Source organism: Colletes latitarsis, chromosome 5 (assembly GCF_051014445.1).
Source record: "Colletes latitarsis isolate SP2378_abdomen chromosome 5, iyColLati1, whole genome shotgun sequence".
Classification (NCBI taxonomy): Eukaryota; Metazoa; Arthropoda; class Insecta; order Hymenoptera; family Colletidae; genus Colletes; species Colletes latitarsis.
Window position 1 is genome coordinate 24,943,333 of NC_135138.1, and position 16,976 is coordinate 24,960,308.

General features: G+C 33.9%; 1 protein-coding gene across 1 annotated transcript in view; it reads left to right on the top strand.

Annotated features, from left to right (window-relative positions):
• LOC143342152 (lachesin) overlaps window positions 1–16,976 on the top strand; it is a 248,704-nt gene that overhangs the window by 192,576 nt on the left and 39,152 nt on the right. The window contains exon 4 of the mRNA XM_076765734.1: window positions 15,568–15,726. Coding sequence (XP_076621849.1) covers window positions 15,568–15,726 — 159 coding nt within the window. The remainder of the gene's footprint in view (window positions 1–15,567; window positions 15,727–16,976) is intronic.

Below are 16,976 nucleotides of genomic sequence, written 5' to 3' on the forward strand. Positions count from 1 at the left end.
AGGATATTAATTTTATAGCATCCTTGGCCGCTAAATCGGCTTTTTCATTTCCTATAATTCCCACATGTGAGGGAATCCATGCAAATACAATTTCTTTATTGCTATTTTGAATAGCTAAAATTAGCTGGAATATATGCTGGATTATCGGTTCTTTAGTTTCAAAATTTTTTAAACAGGTGATGACACTTTTAGAATCTGAAAAAAGTATAAATTTGCAGTCGTTGGAGTTGATAATTAATTTTAAAACTGTTAGAATAGCAAAGGCTTCAGCATAAGAAATAGAACAGAAATCATGGCGTCTATGCAGTCTAAGTCCTTCGTCGGACTTAGAACCGTCAGTATAGATTTGAATGTGATCCGGATATTTCTGGATAATTTCATAAAAGAGATTTTTATAAGTAACATCGTTGGTTTGTTCTTTACAATAGTCAGATAACGATGAATCAACTATAGGATAGGGTGTTAGCCAGGAAGGAATGCTCAACATAGAAATAGGTATTGTTGGTGGAACTTCTTGAATTATATCATTTAAATATATTTTAAGTCTTTGGGAAAAGGATTTGGGACGGAAGCGTTTAGCATCATAATTTCTATTATAACGGGTCCAGAAAACATTATTATAAGCAGGATTTGTAGGTGTAGTTGAAAGCTTCATAGCGTATGTCAAGCTAAGTTCCTTTCTCCTAAATTCTAAGGATTTTTCTTCAGCTTCAGCTAGGAGACTCAGAATAGGACTTGTTCGAAAAGCGCCTAAGGCTAGTTTTATACAATTAGATTGAATAGCGTTTAGAAAGTTCAAGATGTATTTATTTGCAGAAAAGAAGACTACAGAACCATAGTCTAACTTAGATCTTATTAGTGCTTTATAGGTGTTTAAGATAACTGTTTTATCAGCACCCCAATTACGGGACGATATTACTTTAATAATATTCATTCTGCTTATACATTCAGGTTTTAGATATTTAATATGGGCTTTCCAAGAAAGCTTGTGGTCAAATAAAAGGCCAAGTATTTTGATCTGATTTGATCTTTTGATGTCTTGTGCTCCTAACTTTAGCTTAGTATTTGGGTAGATTTTGCTAGACCTAGAGAAAATAATAAATTCAGATTTACTACCTGAAAATTTGAAACCTGCATTATTAGACCATTTCTGTATTTTGTTACGTGTGTCTTGGCGGATATATTGAATAGTGGTCATATCTTTACTACTGCATAGAACTGAAATGTCGTCGGCGAAAATGCAAAATTTAACTGGCTGTGGAATGTCTAAAGAAACTTCATTAATCGCGAGAAGAAAAAGAGTTACACTTAGAACAGATCCTTGCGGTATGCCATTCTGCATTTCCAATTTTTCAGATAATGCACCGTTTGCCTTAACTTGAATTAATCTATTGCTTAAAAAATTAGCTATAAAATGTAACATTTCTCCATCCACCACGTTGTCGGTCAGGATTTTGATAACTCTATCTTTCCAAACCATGTTATATGTCTTTTCAATATCTAAACTAATAACTATTAAGTGTTGCTTAGTAATGAAAGCATCACAGATTAATGTTTCCATCTTTACAAGGTGATCTGTTGTATTTTTATATTTCCTGAAACCATACTGATGTGGAGTTAAGAAACCTTTGTTATCCAACAGCCAAAGAAGTCGTTTATTTATTACTTTTCCATGAGTTTACACAGAGTGGAGGTGAGGGCTATAGGTCTATAATTCTCAGCTTTGCTAGGATCTTTGTTAGGTTTAAGAACAGGGATAACCATGGATTCCCTCCATTTGTCAGGAAAAGATTTAGATACCCATATCTCACTGTATAAATTAGTTAAGTAGACCAACGCGTTATCTAACAGATATCTTAAGGAAGGTATTTAGAATGGCAGTTATTTTATTTTTCAACAGTTTTCATCAGACTTGATCATTATTTGTATTGCACTTGGGCTTAAAATGTGTCGGAGTCGTTGAAAATACTGCGTCCATTGGCTTCTTTTGCACTTTCCAGACGAATGGCAATGGAATTTATTGCGCGACAGGTTGCAAAAATTGATTGTCGTGTATACACAGACTGCTTCGTAAAATTTCGACTAGAATTGGTGGGTTCGATGGCTAAACAGTGACACGTCTGTTGACGAAATGATCAACGTCGAATGTTTTCGATCCGTCGGAACGGAAAACATGGAAACGCTTCGAATCAAACGCGAAAAGTCTGCGCTATTTGCGAAACATTTGAGACTAATCATTTCATTGTTCTGAAAAAATGCAGCGCGTGAGTGGACCGCGTACGATGGAAATGCTTTTTTCGAAACCGCTGCAATCAACTGTTCAGCCTGTCTCTCTTATTTTTGCGGTACGGTCCATTTAATCGCAGTATTCGATTGTTCAGTGATTGATTTAGCACTTCAAAGGACGTGCATAGTAAAGTTTTCATCAAACTTATAATCTCTTGAAAGTTAAACTGTATAATTTCGGAATTACGCAATTAAATTGCACGCACGACAAACGTTTCTGAATAAATATGGGTTGAGAAAATGTTCTATCGAAAGATTTTAACAACAACAAGAATCGCGAAATATCGATATACCTTACACCGTAGGATTTGTAATCGTGCAAAAGTTTGAAATAAGAAATTGCTTAAATGAAGATCAATATTCAACAGTAGCTGGAAGAAAGTAAGAATTCTTAAGCTCAAGCGAAAAGTTTTTGAACGAAGGAAATACCTCGTGAAATGCGAAGTTAAATGAAACTATTATTTTGTCTTTTTCAATTGTAACCTCTCGATACAACATTTTCTAACTTATGCAGTAATGTTCGGTAACTTTTATTCGCAGTAATACAGGGTGTTCTACATTTTTCCGTACACACTTTTATTCATAGCTATACAGGGTATTTGGCCACCTCTGGGAAAAATTTTAATGGAATATTTTGAAAGAATACCAATTTGTTGATTCAGGCTTCGTTAAAAAGTTATTAACGTTCAAAGTTCCACACCGATTGGAAAATTTTTCGGCGAAATTAAAAGCTTTCAAATCGTTATGAAAAAATTATTCTTGGTTGCAGAGGACAATTACAATCATTTTTGGTAAAATGACATACCCTCGAATTCCTACGCATTGTTGAGAAAAAAATTCGTTACCGAAAATCTAATGTGAGGCCAAAAATGATTCCCCGATATTTTATGCGTATCTTTAAAGTATCATAACTTCTGAACGGATTGACAGATTTTAATGTTTTAAAATGCAAACAACGCGTCTTTTAGTGAAAAATATGTAGAAATTCTAAAACTGTTGGAAAAGTTCTGCGTTAACACCGTAAAATGAGAAAAACCCCATAAACATGGTCCAATATTCAAACGTTCATAATTTCTAAAATAGTGAACGTATCTCAATGAAATTTAGTATGAAAGTAGGGCTCGGCGATATCTACAAAAAAGTACTAAAAAAAATTTGCGTGGGACGTCAAACAAATTTATTAAAAATGAAAAACGAATTTTTGAGAAAAATCGACACATTTTTTCAAATCGTTCTAAAAAAATTATTTTTAATTGCAGGGGGTTAACTACAATCATTTTTGGTCAATGGACATACCCCCGAAATCCTACTCTGTTTCGAGAAAAAAATTCGAGTAGGTGCTGAAATTTTATTAATAATTTTTGACAATAATTTTGTTAATGACTTTTTAACGAAACCTCAATCAACAAATTGGTATTCTTGATTTTCGTCTTATTCCGACTTCTAAAATTTCTCATATAACAAATAATTCATAAATGATTTGTTAAGAATTACGCCAAAAATATAAAATGTCATGTTTTTTTATTTACTAAACAAACAAATTTACTAAAGTTTTGTTTAAAGAGAGCAACTGCTAGATGAGACACAAGAAAATATTTTTAACGTAGAATTATGTGGTTAACTTAAACATTTCTTTATCAGAGTTTAGTTTCTATCATTTATCTTGGGTGCTCAAGTATTCTTTCTTCGATGATAACTTTTTGTTGTCATAAAATTTTTAACTATTCTTCAAGTTTATGTTTAGTAAATTGCAAAGAAACTCACGATATCGAATGCTTGCAAAAGATTGATTTTATTTTATTATAAATTTATTTTTTTTGTTATTTTAATGTCCTAAATCTCAATCGAGTTTCACAGTTCATATTTTTGTTGGAACTTCTTAACAAAGCATTTATGGATTTTTTGTTATATAATATTTTTAGTCTTAGGTTTACTTGTATGGAAAAATGCGGAACACCCTGTATATCGACACACGTTTCCGTTTTTACTTCTAAGGCAGCTAATGTTACATAAAAATCTCATTTTCTGGAATAATCTGTGCAAATAGTAACAAAATTCCTGCATTCGAGCTGCAGTTTTGAAAACATTTTTGCTCAAATAATCGGAACATTTACTATCGTTTGATTGTAGATTTCATAATTACCAGTACAAATAATAAACACTACCCCATACTCGAGCTACGAAGATAATTTTACTTGAATAATCGAACGTTACCAGCGATTCATCGTTGATTCCGTAATTATCCGCGTAAATAATAAAAACTTTCTGTGTTAGCAAACAATTCTACGCCGATAATCAAACAAATGCGTTATCACTGACTTATCATTGATTCCGTAATTATTCGTGCTAGCAATTAAAAATGCTTGCCATTCGAGATACAAGAATTCGTTTAATTGCAAAAACCGATTGTAATTTCACTGAAATGATGGAAATATACGTTTTCGGTTCTCTTTGACAATTAGTAATCCGTAACATTAACAAACTAAAATAAAAAAGAATTTGATTTTCTATTTAAAAACCACTTTTACTACAACCGTTTGTCTTTTTACTTATCGAATGATTCTCTTGTACGAATGAAGAGTAATTGACCGAAATCTGTTAAATAATAGGGCCAGTTTCGTCGACTAGAAAGACGGGAAATTCAAAAGGACCATTTAGGACGATATCGTCCCTGACAGAGATCGCAATTTTGCAAACGCCATTGGAATTACTCGGAAACTTCGTGGAATGAAAGTGCGTTTCGCGCAATCTACGGTTCAGAAATGGGTCGCTGGGATAAAAAAAAAAACCAGTGCAAAAGGAGAATAACACGTTGTCCAGCGAGCACGTGCGAAATAATAAATTCGACGCAATTGTTTTCCCGTATCAATAAATATACTATCTGCGGATACGACATTTTTTTCCTCTGTTGTCGCGTTTGCACCCGACGTAGCTAGAGCACGAAATGAATTGCGCCGCGTGTCGCTTGGTATTTCTGTTTGTGATCTGCGACGCCTACGTGAAATTGCTTTGCGTCCGATAGCGTCGTATTTACGCAATTCTTCGGTAGATTTCATCGCCTTATTTTGTTGTTTCGTCCTCTTTCGATGCTGTCCATTCCACCAGAAGTGATTCGCTTGACTCATCCGCGTCGAGGCAAACGAACGGTGCAAATCGAGCTCCCAAGAATTTTCAGGCCACTTTGCAATAGATTTCTTTGGATCAAGGTTTCTCAAACTTCTCATTACATTCTAAATTTTTTTAACTGTCTGTGTACACGTTTAGAAATAAGAATTTTAAGAATTTCTATTTTGTCTAGTAATGAAAAGTTGATTCTTGAAATACTGTATCGTTAACTCGTTCGTTTGAATTTTCTAAAACGTTTCGCTATTCCAACGAATATTTTTTATACTGGTTCAGTGAACAAGCATAACTCTTATTACTGGTCAAAGAAAATTCGCGTTGGATGCGAGCTGTTGCATCTCAATATCGATGATCAATAAACGCCGGATGCGGAATTGTTGAAAATCATGTGAAACGGTTTTACCTACGTGTTTGCTTTTGGGAAAATATTCCGTTGAACACGAAAATGAGGATATGGTTTCAGCACGATGGTGCACACTGCATTTTGCTGAAAATACGCGTAGGACATTACGAACTAAATTTTAAAATAAATGGATTAGACGTGGCGGTCCTGTTTTGTGGCAACCTAGGCCACCAGATTTAACGCTGTCAGATTTCTTTTAATAGGATTACGAAAAGCGACGACTATTGCTCTTGCGATAAGGGAAGATATAAAAATATAAATACCCACTGCTTCTGCATTATTGATCATGACATTCGCGTTATCAAACGTTCGAAGCAATAAATATCATTATACACATTTAATAAAATGATTCTTTTTAAAAAGATATTAGTCTATTAGATATTGTTTTTATTTCTTGTATTTCAGTGTTTTGTTTAGTTTGTTATCTACAATTGATTTATTTATATTATAATTATGCAGTCCCAGTAAAGTCCATGTTCTTTGTCTTTGAATACGTTCGGAGCAATAAATATCATTATAGATATTTAATAAAATGATTCTCTTTAAAAAATCATTAGTCGATTAGACATTGTTTCTATTTCTTGTATTTCTGTGTTTTATTTAGTTTGTTATTTGCGATTGATTTATTTATATTATAATTATGCAGTCCCAGTAAAGTCTATGGTCTTTGTCTTTGAATACGTTCGTAGCAATAAATATCATTATAGATATTTAATAAAATGATTCTCATTAAAAAATCATTAGTCGATTAGACATTGTTTCTATTTCTTGTATTTCTGTGTTTTATTTAGTTTGTTATTTGCGATTGATTTATTTATATTATAATTATGCAGTCCCAGTAAAGTCTATGTTCTTTGTCTTTGAATACGTTCGGAGCAATAAATATCATTATAGATATTTAATAAAATGATTCTCTTTAAAAAATCATTAGTCGATTAGACATTGTTTCTATTTCTTGTATTTCTGTGTTTTGTTTAGTCTGTTATCTGCAATTGATTTATTTATATTATAATTATGCAGTCCCAGTAAAATCTATGTTCTTTGTCTTTGAATACGTTCGTAGCAATAAATATCATTATAGATATGTAATAAAATAATTCTCTTTAAAAAATTATTAGTCGATTAGACATTGTTTCTATTTCTTGTATTTCTGTGTTTTATTTAGTTTGTTATTTGCAATTGATTTATTTATATTATAATTATGCGGTCCCAGTAAAGTTTATGTTCTTTGTCTTTGAATATTGTCCCAGGTATGTATTCGTAGTCGAGTTTCTCGTATAACTTCCAGCATTCTTCCCATTTCTTGATATATTATTTTCCCAGCGAGGTCGTTTCGTTTCGTATATTGTCTTACTGCTATTATTTTGCATTCTCTTACGTTGTCTATTGTTTCTCGCGCGACGTGGTATTTCCTGCATCTGTCAGACTCTATGTAAATGTTCTTCATTATGTACGTTTGGTAGTTTCTTGTGTCAACTACTTGCTTTTGAATGGCTCTTAGGAAGCATTTAGTTTCTACGAATAGTTTATCATTTTGGAGACACTTGTAGGAATCTTGTTTATTTACCTGACTTTCAACTCACGTTATTCCTTCCTTTTTGTTGTTTATAACCTGTAGTAACTCTGTACGACTGAAAAGAGTGGCACCACCATTTGTGCTTTTTGTCACACGTACCTTTCCATTGACGTAGACGTAGCTGTATTTTCTTGTTCATCAACTCTACGGAAATTTACCATTAAATGTCACAAAAGTTTCGTCCAGCTTTCTCTACATCTGAGACCATCTATCATTCTAATTAGGGTAACAAGTTCCGTAAGCGTGCAAAACCTGCTTGAAAAGTTCGAGTTACGCTCGGGGACCTTTTCTTGCGTGGAGTTCGTTATAGAGGTACTTTATCTTCCGAACACGTATTTTGAAACTCACAAGAAGAACAGGATACCAAACAGTCTTGGAAGGAACTATCTGGAGGAGTAACAATCTCCATGAGAAACTGGGATTTGGTCAGTGGAAGCTTTTGAATATTTTTCGTCCGATAGCTTCTTTCTAGTGGAAACTCTTCGTGCAGCAATGGAGCTGGAGATTTGTAGAGTCGCTTCAATAGTGGTCCAAAACCACATGTTTTGGACAAATCTAAAGTTTCTGGGCCGATTTCATATTTAGTCCGTCCCTGTACCTGGACTTAAATAACGTTTGTGGAGAAAAGGTTTGGTCTAACAAACGTGTAGCGCGGAACGTCATTAAAAGTTTTAAGGTCTTAGCATGGAAAATTTTTTTTATTCCTCTAAATAATATGCTTCGTTTTTTGTCAGAGCTTGCAGGCTCCCAAAGGCTCGAGGACCATAGTTTAAGAAACACTGCTGTAGAACAATTGAATCCTATTTGAAAGAAAGATATTTACGCCAGCCATTTCTGTTACCGGGTTATAGCATTTAATCCATGATATTTTATTTCTATGTCAATTAAAATTTTCTTTAAAACATTTATCTGAATTTACAAATCTGTATTAAATGCGTTAAACGTGAATTTATCTCATTGCACGAACGATAATCACTAGCATTGAACTAATTGTTTTGAAAGTAGTTAACACAAAACACTAAAATCGTGGATTTTGCCTTTGAGATTTCCTTTGGCAGACTTATTCTCTCAATATTCATATTTTGTGTAATACGATGATTTCACTTCCGGGCTAATAATCTTTATATTATCCAATTAGAGAAGTTTAATCCTCCAACGATGAAAATCCCCCTTTCCTGCTAATTATAAGTGCCTCGTATGCTCCGAGATATGTTAATTCTTACCGTGAGCGTTTACCAGGAATATTATATGTTGAAACGCAGATATCGACGTAGAACAAACCCTTAAGCAAACAAATTTTTTCAATTGTTGCGAGCAACTATGAGTCGACGATGTGGCCACTTTTAGATTAAAATCTTTAGTATAAAAGATTGTTAAGAAAAGTTATGTACAGGCCAATTATTTGGTAATTGCCAATTATTTGGTAAAGTCAAATTAATTTGTAAAAAATATGAACGTTTCTTTTTTATGCACTTGCCGTCAATAATTTCTCCATGCAATCAATTTTTTGCGACCTTCAACCTGTGGTAACTTTTTAAAAGGAGCACCACATTTACGGTTTTATAAAAGAACAATTTTTTTCTATTTTCATATAATTTGACGTTTCAAGAATACTGTTCTAACATATTGAGGCAGAAATTCATAATATTAGAAAGACATAATGTTTTCCGTGGAGCTTGACACAGAATTCCGAAGTGAGCTTTACTACTTAAACTTTAAACACGTCTCCCTCGAAACAGGTTTTTTCACATCGTACTGAAAAATGGCGTTTTAAAAAGAAGACAAATTTTTCAACACGTACAGTACAGTATGAAAATAAAATAACACATATTCTACTTTTCTCCCTGTAAACTAAACTCTTTTCCGAATACCTTAAATAATTGTGAACCCAATAAAATGCTTGATTAAAGGATCTACACTTTCCTCGGACGCAAGCATTAACCAACGTCGCGTTAATTCTAGTTTCTTGTAAAGTTATTGGAGTCTTTGTAGGAGTAAATTATTTGTAAATTCGGTGTATAGAAAATCGGATTATTAAAATAACATAACACATATTCTACTTTTCTCCTTGTAAGCTAAACTCTTTTCCGAATACCTGAAATAATTATGAACCCAATAAAATGCTTGATTAAAGGATCTACACTTTCCTCGGACACAATCATTAACCAACGTCGCGTTAATTCTAGTTTCTTGTAAAGTTATTGGAGTCTTTGTAGGAGTAAATTATTTGTAAATTCGGTGTATAGAAAATCGGATTATTAAAATATCATAACACATATTCTACTTTTCTCCCTGTAAGCTAAACTCTTTTCCGAGTACCTCAAATAATTGTGAATCCAATAAAATGCTTGATTAAAGGATCTACACTTTCCTCGAACGCAAGCATTAACCAACGTCGCGTTAATTTTAGATTCTTGTAATATCTAAAAGTTATTGTAGTCTTTGTAGGAGTAAATTATTTGTAAATTCGGTGTATAGAAAATCGGACAGGCATTATGGCTGCGTGCAAGACGGCAATATTCGATTCTATTTCCTGGAGCACTGAGAGCAAACCGCGAACGAAATTCCTTCTATCCCGCAGAATTCCCGCGAAGAATGCGTTCGGTGGTCGTTTTCCGTCCTCACGCCTTGCGAACCTCACTTCCGAAAGCGTTGAGTGTCGATTAATGAAACGTCGAAGGAACCGCGAACCGCGTTGCTTTGCGCGCGGCGAAATTTAATTTCGGTTCATTGTTGGCTCGAGCCAGCCAACGTGGAACCTTTGATCGGGCCACGCTTGCTTATTTTTTTAATATTATCCCGGTGGCTCGTCGCACAATGCAATTACATTTTCCCCCGTAAAACGTTGAATTTCCTGTATTTTAAACCAATTTTCCAGAATTACTTTCGCCTCGTTCGAGAAATTCCTTTGACGTCATCGTGAAACTTCCCCCCCCCCCCTCCGGCTATAATGTAATTAATATTTCCCATACGCTCGCAACTGCAGTTTTAATTGCATTCACCTTCCTTAGTAGATAACTGTAACTTCGATTAATTGTTTATTCCGAGAAACGTTTATCGAATTCATAGCAGCGGAGTGGTGGCGGTGGAAATAAAATAACAGAAATTTCTGTATATAATAAGAAATACCATTCGCGATTCGATATTACTCAATTTTATCCCAAGCAAATACAGGAAATTAAATTCAAAATTTAAACCAATATTCCACTGTTTGCTATGATTAGACTGCGGATGTTTATGCAAATGCATATTATTCTAGGAAATAGATGAGAGAGTGAAAGTTAACTGAAAATGGCTTACAATTCGAGCACTTATTGTAAATTAATTGAAATAAATTAATTTTCGATATTAACGTTTCTGTTGATTAAACTTAAATTTCTGAAATCAAGGTCAACCGAATGTCATGGTATATTAAGTGGTTGAATTCGTCTTGACACGAATTATAATAAAATGAAGCAAAAAATATGCAATGCAAAAAAAAATGAAAATGACCTTGACTTTTTATAATAAAAAAACTTTCTTTAGTATTTTTTATATCTAGATTTATAGCTCAAACTGATTAACTCTTGTCCGAAACATTTTTTCATCAGGCTATTGTAAGTGACTGATAGACTATTATGTGCCCCACGCTGTATACAAGGTGTTCGGCCAACCCTGGGAAAAATTGTAATGGAAGATTCTAGAGGCCAAAATAAGACGAAAATCAAGAATGCTAATTTGTTGATTGAGGCTTCGTTAAAAAGTCATAGAAATATTTCCAGCCACACCGTATATTTTCAGTAAAGAATTTTTTTCTTCAAAGTGGGTAGGAATTCGGGGATATGTCTAATGACCAAAAATGATTGTAATTAACTCCTACAACTGAAAATAATTTTTTTAGAATGATTTGAAATTTTTTTTTTCACCGAAAAATTTAGGCACCTACCCCCTGTCAATTTTTCTTAAAAATATGCTTTTCATTTTTAATAAATTTATTTGACGCTCAACAGAAAAGTTGTCTAATACTTTTTTGTAGGTACCCATGAGCTCTACTTCTGAAAAAAGTTTCATTAAAATATATTCACAATTGTAGGAGTTATGGCTGTTTGAAAACTGGACCATTTTTATGGGGGTTTTCTCAATTTGCGGGGTTAAGGAACAACTTTTCGGAAATTCTTAGAATTTCTACATATTCTATACCAAAATACGCGTTGTTTGCTTTTTTAAACATTAAAATCCTCTAATCCGTTCAGAAGTTATGACATTTTAAAGATTCACATGAAATTTCGGGGAAGCATTTCTGGCCTCACCTTAGATTTTTGGTAACGAATTTTTTTCTCGGAAGTGCGTAAGACTACGGGGTTACGTCTATTCATCAAAAATGATTGTAATTTACCTCCGCAACTGAAAATAATTTTTCCGTGAATGATTTGATATTTTTTAATTTAATGTTTTAATAATTTTTTAACGAAGTTTTAATCAACAAATTAGTATCCTCGATTTTCGTCTTATTTTGGTCTCTAGAATCTCCCATTAAAATTTTTCCCAGGGTTAACTGAACACTCTGTATAAAATGTATATTATTATTATTATATCTATACAATAATATACGTCATTCGAACACTGTTAAATATTTTATGTATATATTATTATTAAACTGTGGATGTTTATGCAAATGCATATGATTCTAGGATATAAATAAGAGAGTGAAACTTAAATAGAAGTTTGTTTCATTATTAGAGGTCCTTAAAAGTATATTTTTTATTTTGCATAAGGTATGTTTTGCATATTTTTTATATGATAGGTTTTACCGAAACGAATTTTACGAGGTCAGATTGTTAAAGAACATCTTGTAATGTTGAGCGTTCGTTTTCAGCTTATAAATTGACTTTAAGCGATAAACGTCATCATCTATCTCTTGACAATATTAAAAAAGTACTCGTAACATATTGTAATTTAAATTATAATTGATTTTTATTCTCGATATTATTATTTATTATGTTTAAGCAATAAAATTATTTGAACATATTTTGAATATATTTTGCATATACTTGTATATTTCGACATATGTCATATTTGATTTACATTAAAAATATGATACATATTTGACATATGTCACTGGGATATTTTATCATATTTTATTGACACAAACATCCGCAGTCGAGGTATGATTACCAAAAATAAAAATTCTTTGGTACTTACATATGTAAATTAGTTTCAAGCCTGTGGCCAGAATCACGTTTCTATTGCAGCTTCAACTGCAATTCCAATTGATTCCTGGAAACACATATTTCGTTGAATTAAATACGCCATTTATATTAATAAATTTCCTCCGAAATATAATTACAGATTGTCGATACTGACATGAAAAGTCTAGCGAACCGTAATAAATTCTCTGCCGTTTTGTGAATTCATTAACTCCTCGTTCCTCTTACTTTCGCCTAAAGTCGAGAGCTCTGTTATTATAAACTGAAATACCCGGGCACGATTATTTTCACACTTCGCGATATACCATTAAATTTCCAGGCCGTGCGTAACAAAACACTTTCCCTTCTGCGATTAAAATGGCGATTAAAGTCCCCGAGCGCGGCCAATTATGGCGAGCCAATGCTGCAAAACAAAAGATCATCGCACACCCTTGTCGTGCGCGTTAAGACGAGGGGAGTCGAGCACGCCAGAGGGTCGTGATGGCCATTCAATTCTCCTGCTTGCATGGTTTTAATCAACCTTAGACCCAGAAAATTAATAATTGTTCCGAATTGGAAATTTACCTCGCTTTCGCGGACGATTCAAAACGATACTCGAATATTTTACAAAATTTCGGAAATGTAAAATTTTCATTCGTTGAACTCTCGTTGTTTTACACAATTTCTAATTAAAATTAAAAATTTCACGTATATTATAATTCGTACAAGATTCAAGAAATGATCGTTAATGAGCACTATATTAACCCCTTCACGTACCATTTAGCTCAACGAAATCCGGGCCCAAACGATAGGCGTCAACGCGCTGTAAACAGACCAGACTGATGCTAAACTGCTTTGTAACAGAGGTTGTAAGAAGCGTGACCGACTCTTGTGGCGTACTGATAGGAACTAAAACTCAATCGCGATCGTGATTTGCTGTCTGCGAGCCTGGCTCGTGATGTTTACGTTTGGGCTGACTTTCTGTTCGCGAGTCTGGCTCGTGATATTTATGTTTGGGCCAAAATCTTTGTCACGAGTCAGACTCGTTAAAGTACGGGAAGGAGTTAATAACAATATCGTTCGAATATAGCTATCCCTTGAGTCACTCAAATGACAATCCAGGACAAAAGGATAGCACATTTTATAATTTTTTCCGTTTGGTATTATAAACTGAAAAAAATGAATATTTTAATATGTTCACATTTATGGGCATGTTTATGTCTATAATATACTGAATATCATCCACAGTATTTACTTCAACAGAATTCCAGGAATGAAAACAAATATTTTGGTCCGCAAGCGGGACAACATGATAGCACAAGTAGCAGATTTGCGTTACTGTGTATAAGTTACTGAATAACAAACATTCCTTGTAAAACGTGGTAGATAATGTGTATCCTACCGTTCTTCGTGCTTATTTGGTTAAAAAGAATGCAATAAAGTGTTAAAAATGGGTCGTGGAAAAAAGCTAAATGAATGTGGAATACATACGATATTGACGTTAAAGAAAGAACAATATTCAATTGCACAAATATCGAAAGTTGTAAATAGAAGTCGTAAGGTTATTATGAACTCATTAAAAAATCCCGAATATTACGGAAAAAATTAGAGTTCTGGTTGTCCACGAAATTTAAGTACTAGTGAAAGACGTGCAATATGAGAATAGCATCAAATTCAAGGATGAAATTGCAGAAAGTGCTGGTTTTACAAACATGTAAGCATGTAAAATGAAGGAAATTGCAGAAGAAACCTTGGTTAAAGAAAGAGCATAAAGCGTTCCGCTTACAGTTTGCTGAAAAGCATATAAATATGGCAACAAACTGGAAAAGAGTCATATTTACTGACGAAAAAAGATTTAATTTGGATGGGCCAGACGGCTTAGGTTATTACTATCATGATTTGAGAAAAGAACAGCAATTTTAAGTCGTCGTCAAGTGGGAGGCTGCAGCGTAATGATTTGGCCGGGTATTGGATACTACGGTAAAATCGAAATAAAATTTATAAAAGGGCGAATGAATAGTGAACAATATATTGAAATGATAAATGAACAACTAAACACATATGCTGTAATAATTGCTGGAAATAAATACATTTTACAACAAGATAATGCCGCAATTCATACGGCGAAAGCGGTAAAGAAATACTTTTCTTCGCAAAACATTCGTACTTTGGATTGGCCAGCAACCCGACCTCAACATTATTGAAAATTGTTGAGGACATCTTGCCAGAACCATATACCAAAATAGCAGACAATTTCAAAATGTTAACGATTTAAAACAGTGCATTTTGGACGAGTGAGAGAATATTAGTCAAAAAAGTATTAAACTTTACCAAATAGATTGATTGAAATTATTAGATGTAAAGGAGGTTCTACAAAATATTAAGCATTAATTTTTAATCGTTAATTGTTTTATGCTTAAAGTTTTTCGTTAAGTGTGCTATCATTTTGTCCCTCTATATCTTGTCAATATTTCTTTAAATAAAAATGCATAGATTAAGGAGGGTTCATTTCATTTCATTCATATGTATCAACAAGGGCAGTCTGAAAAGCTGAATTTGTAATGTTCAATAAACAGAAATTATAATAATTTACAAATGTGCTATCTTTTCGTCCCGGAGTGTACATTGACAGCTACCCCGATCGCGATTATCGATGGGAAATAAATTATTTCGTATCGTGTCGTTTGAAAAGGGGTAAAATATTGCTATTACTCATAGGATGACCTGACACAATAGCACTGACGCACTTGTAACGGAACTTATGGCAGTGTCAGGTAGTTCGAGCGGATTCGAGGTTTTACGATCGGATTCCCGTGCGCTGAACAGTCACATTCGTCGGTGGCTGGACCAGCATGCTCGCCCGGCGTAGAATATTTGCGAATATATATCGAAACATCGGTAGATCTGGCCAGATAGCCATCTATCCGGGCGAACGGCGTCGCGGTGGAGCGTGCCGGTGCGCGCGTACGCGTGGGTGGCGGGTTGACAGCATTGCAATGTGGTCATTGTTTCAGTGCCTCCGGATATCCTGGACTACCTTACCAGCACAGACATGGTCGTGCGGGAGGGGAGCAACGTGACGTTACGGTGTGCCGCGACGGGCACCCCGGAACCGAAGGTCTCGTGGCGTCGTGAAGCAGGAGGCACGATCACCTTGTCAAACTGGCACGAGGGTACGTACTCTCCAAATGGTCTAAAACAGGACTGAAAACCTTCCACCCTTCCTATCTTCCCACCCAGGTCTGAGGAACTTCTTCCCCTTTCGTCAATTAGTCTCGCTGTGATGACAGATCGATTGGGAATTTTGTATTCAGCAAGCAAAGTTGAACACTTACGACATTTTAACAAAAATAATTTTTTATTCAATATTTGCATGTATGATACAAAAGAAACAAAATAGTTAGCATTATTTACAATCTTTTGGCTTTTCAAAACAAATTTAATATTTGTGATGTCAATTTTTTTGCATCGAAACTGATTTTTAGGAAACATTTCATATTTTGGTACACTTAATATTGGTTTGGCCACTATGTACGGAATTGCGGATTTCACTGATACATAGTTTTAGTTGAATTGTTACGTATTTGTATGTATTCGAAACGTCAAACCCATGTTGCTGTCTGATAGTTAGTACTTTAATCATCATTCGGAAAATACATTTAATCGATCCATCGTGTAGCTTTTTTTGGCGTTGATTGAACAATGGAAACTCAAAAATTTTTAGAATGATTGACAACTAGAGATGAAAAATGAGTTGTTTACAATAATGTCAATCGAAAAAGATTGAACGACAACCAAAGTTGATATTTACGTGTGTAAAGAAGATTATGTTATCAGTTTGGTGGGATTACAAAGGAATCGTCTACTTTGATTTTTTACCACCCAACCAAACGATCAACTCAGATGTGCACATTCAACAACTAACCAAACTAAATAATTTAATTTAAGAAAAGCGACCAGAATTGATAAATTGTAAAGGTACTGTGTTCCACCATGACAATGCAAGGCCACATACATCTTTGGCCACTCGGCAAAAATTATTGAAGCTTGGTTGGGATGTGTCAAAATTTCAATAATGATGATGGCATCAAATCACACTTGGTTCAGTTTTTTGCCGATAGAAACCAAAACTTTTATGAACATGGAATTATGATGTTGCCTCAAAGATGGCAAAAGGTCATTGTTAAATTTGGACAACTAAAGTTATTTTGTTCCATGAAAAAATTGTCTTTAATTTTATTAAAGAAATCCGCAATTACTTAGTTGTCAAACCAATATTTTGTTCATAAACCTTTAACCTTAATAATTGCTTCTAATTACGACTAAAATGCTGAATGATAATGTTTACTAAACAATATTTTTTAAACAAACATATTATATATATTCTCCAAAGCCTGTAGAACAACAATATTAAATAAACAAG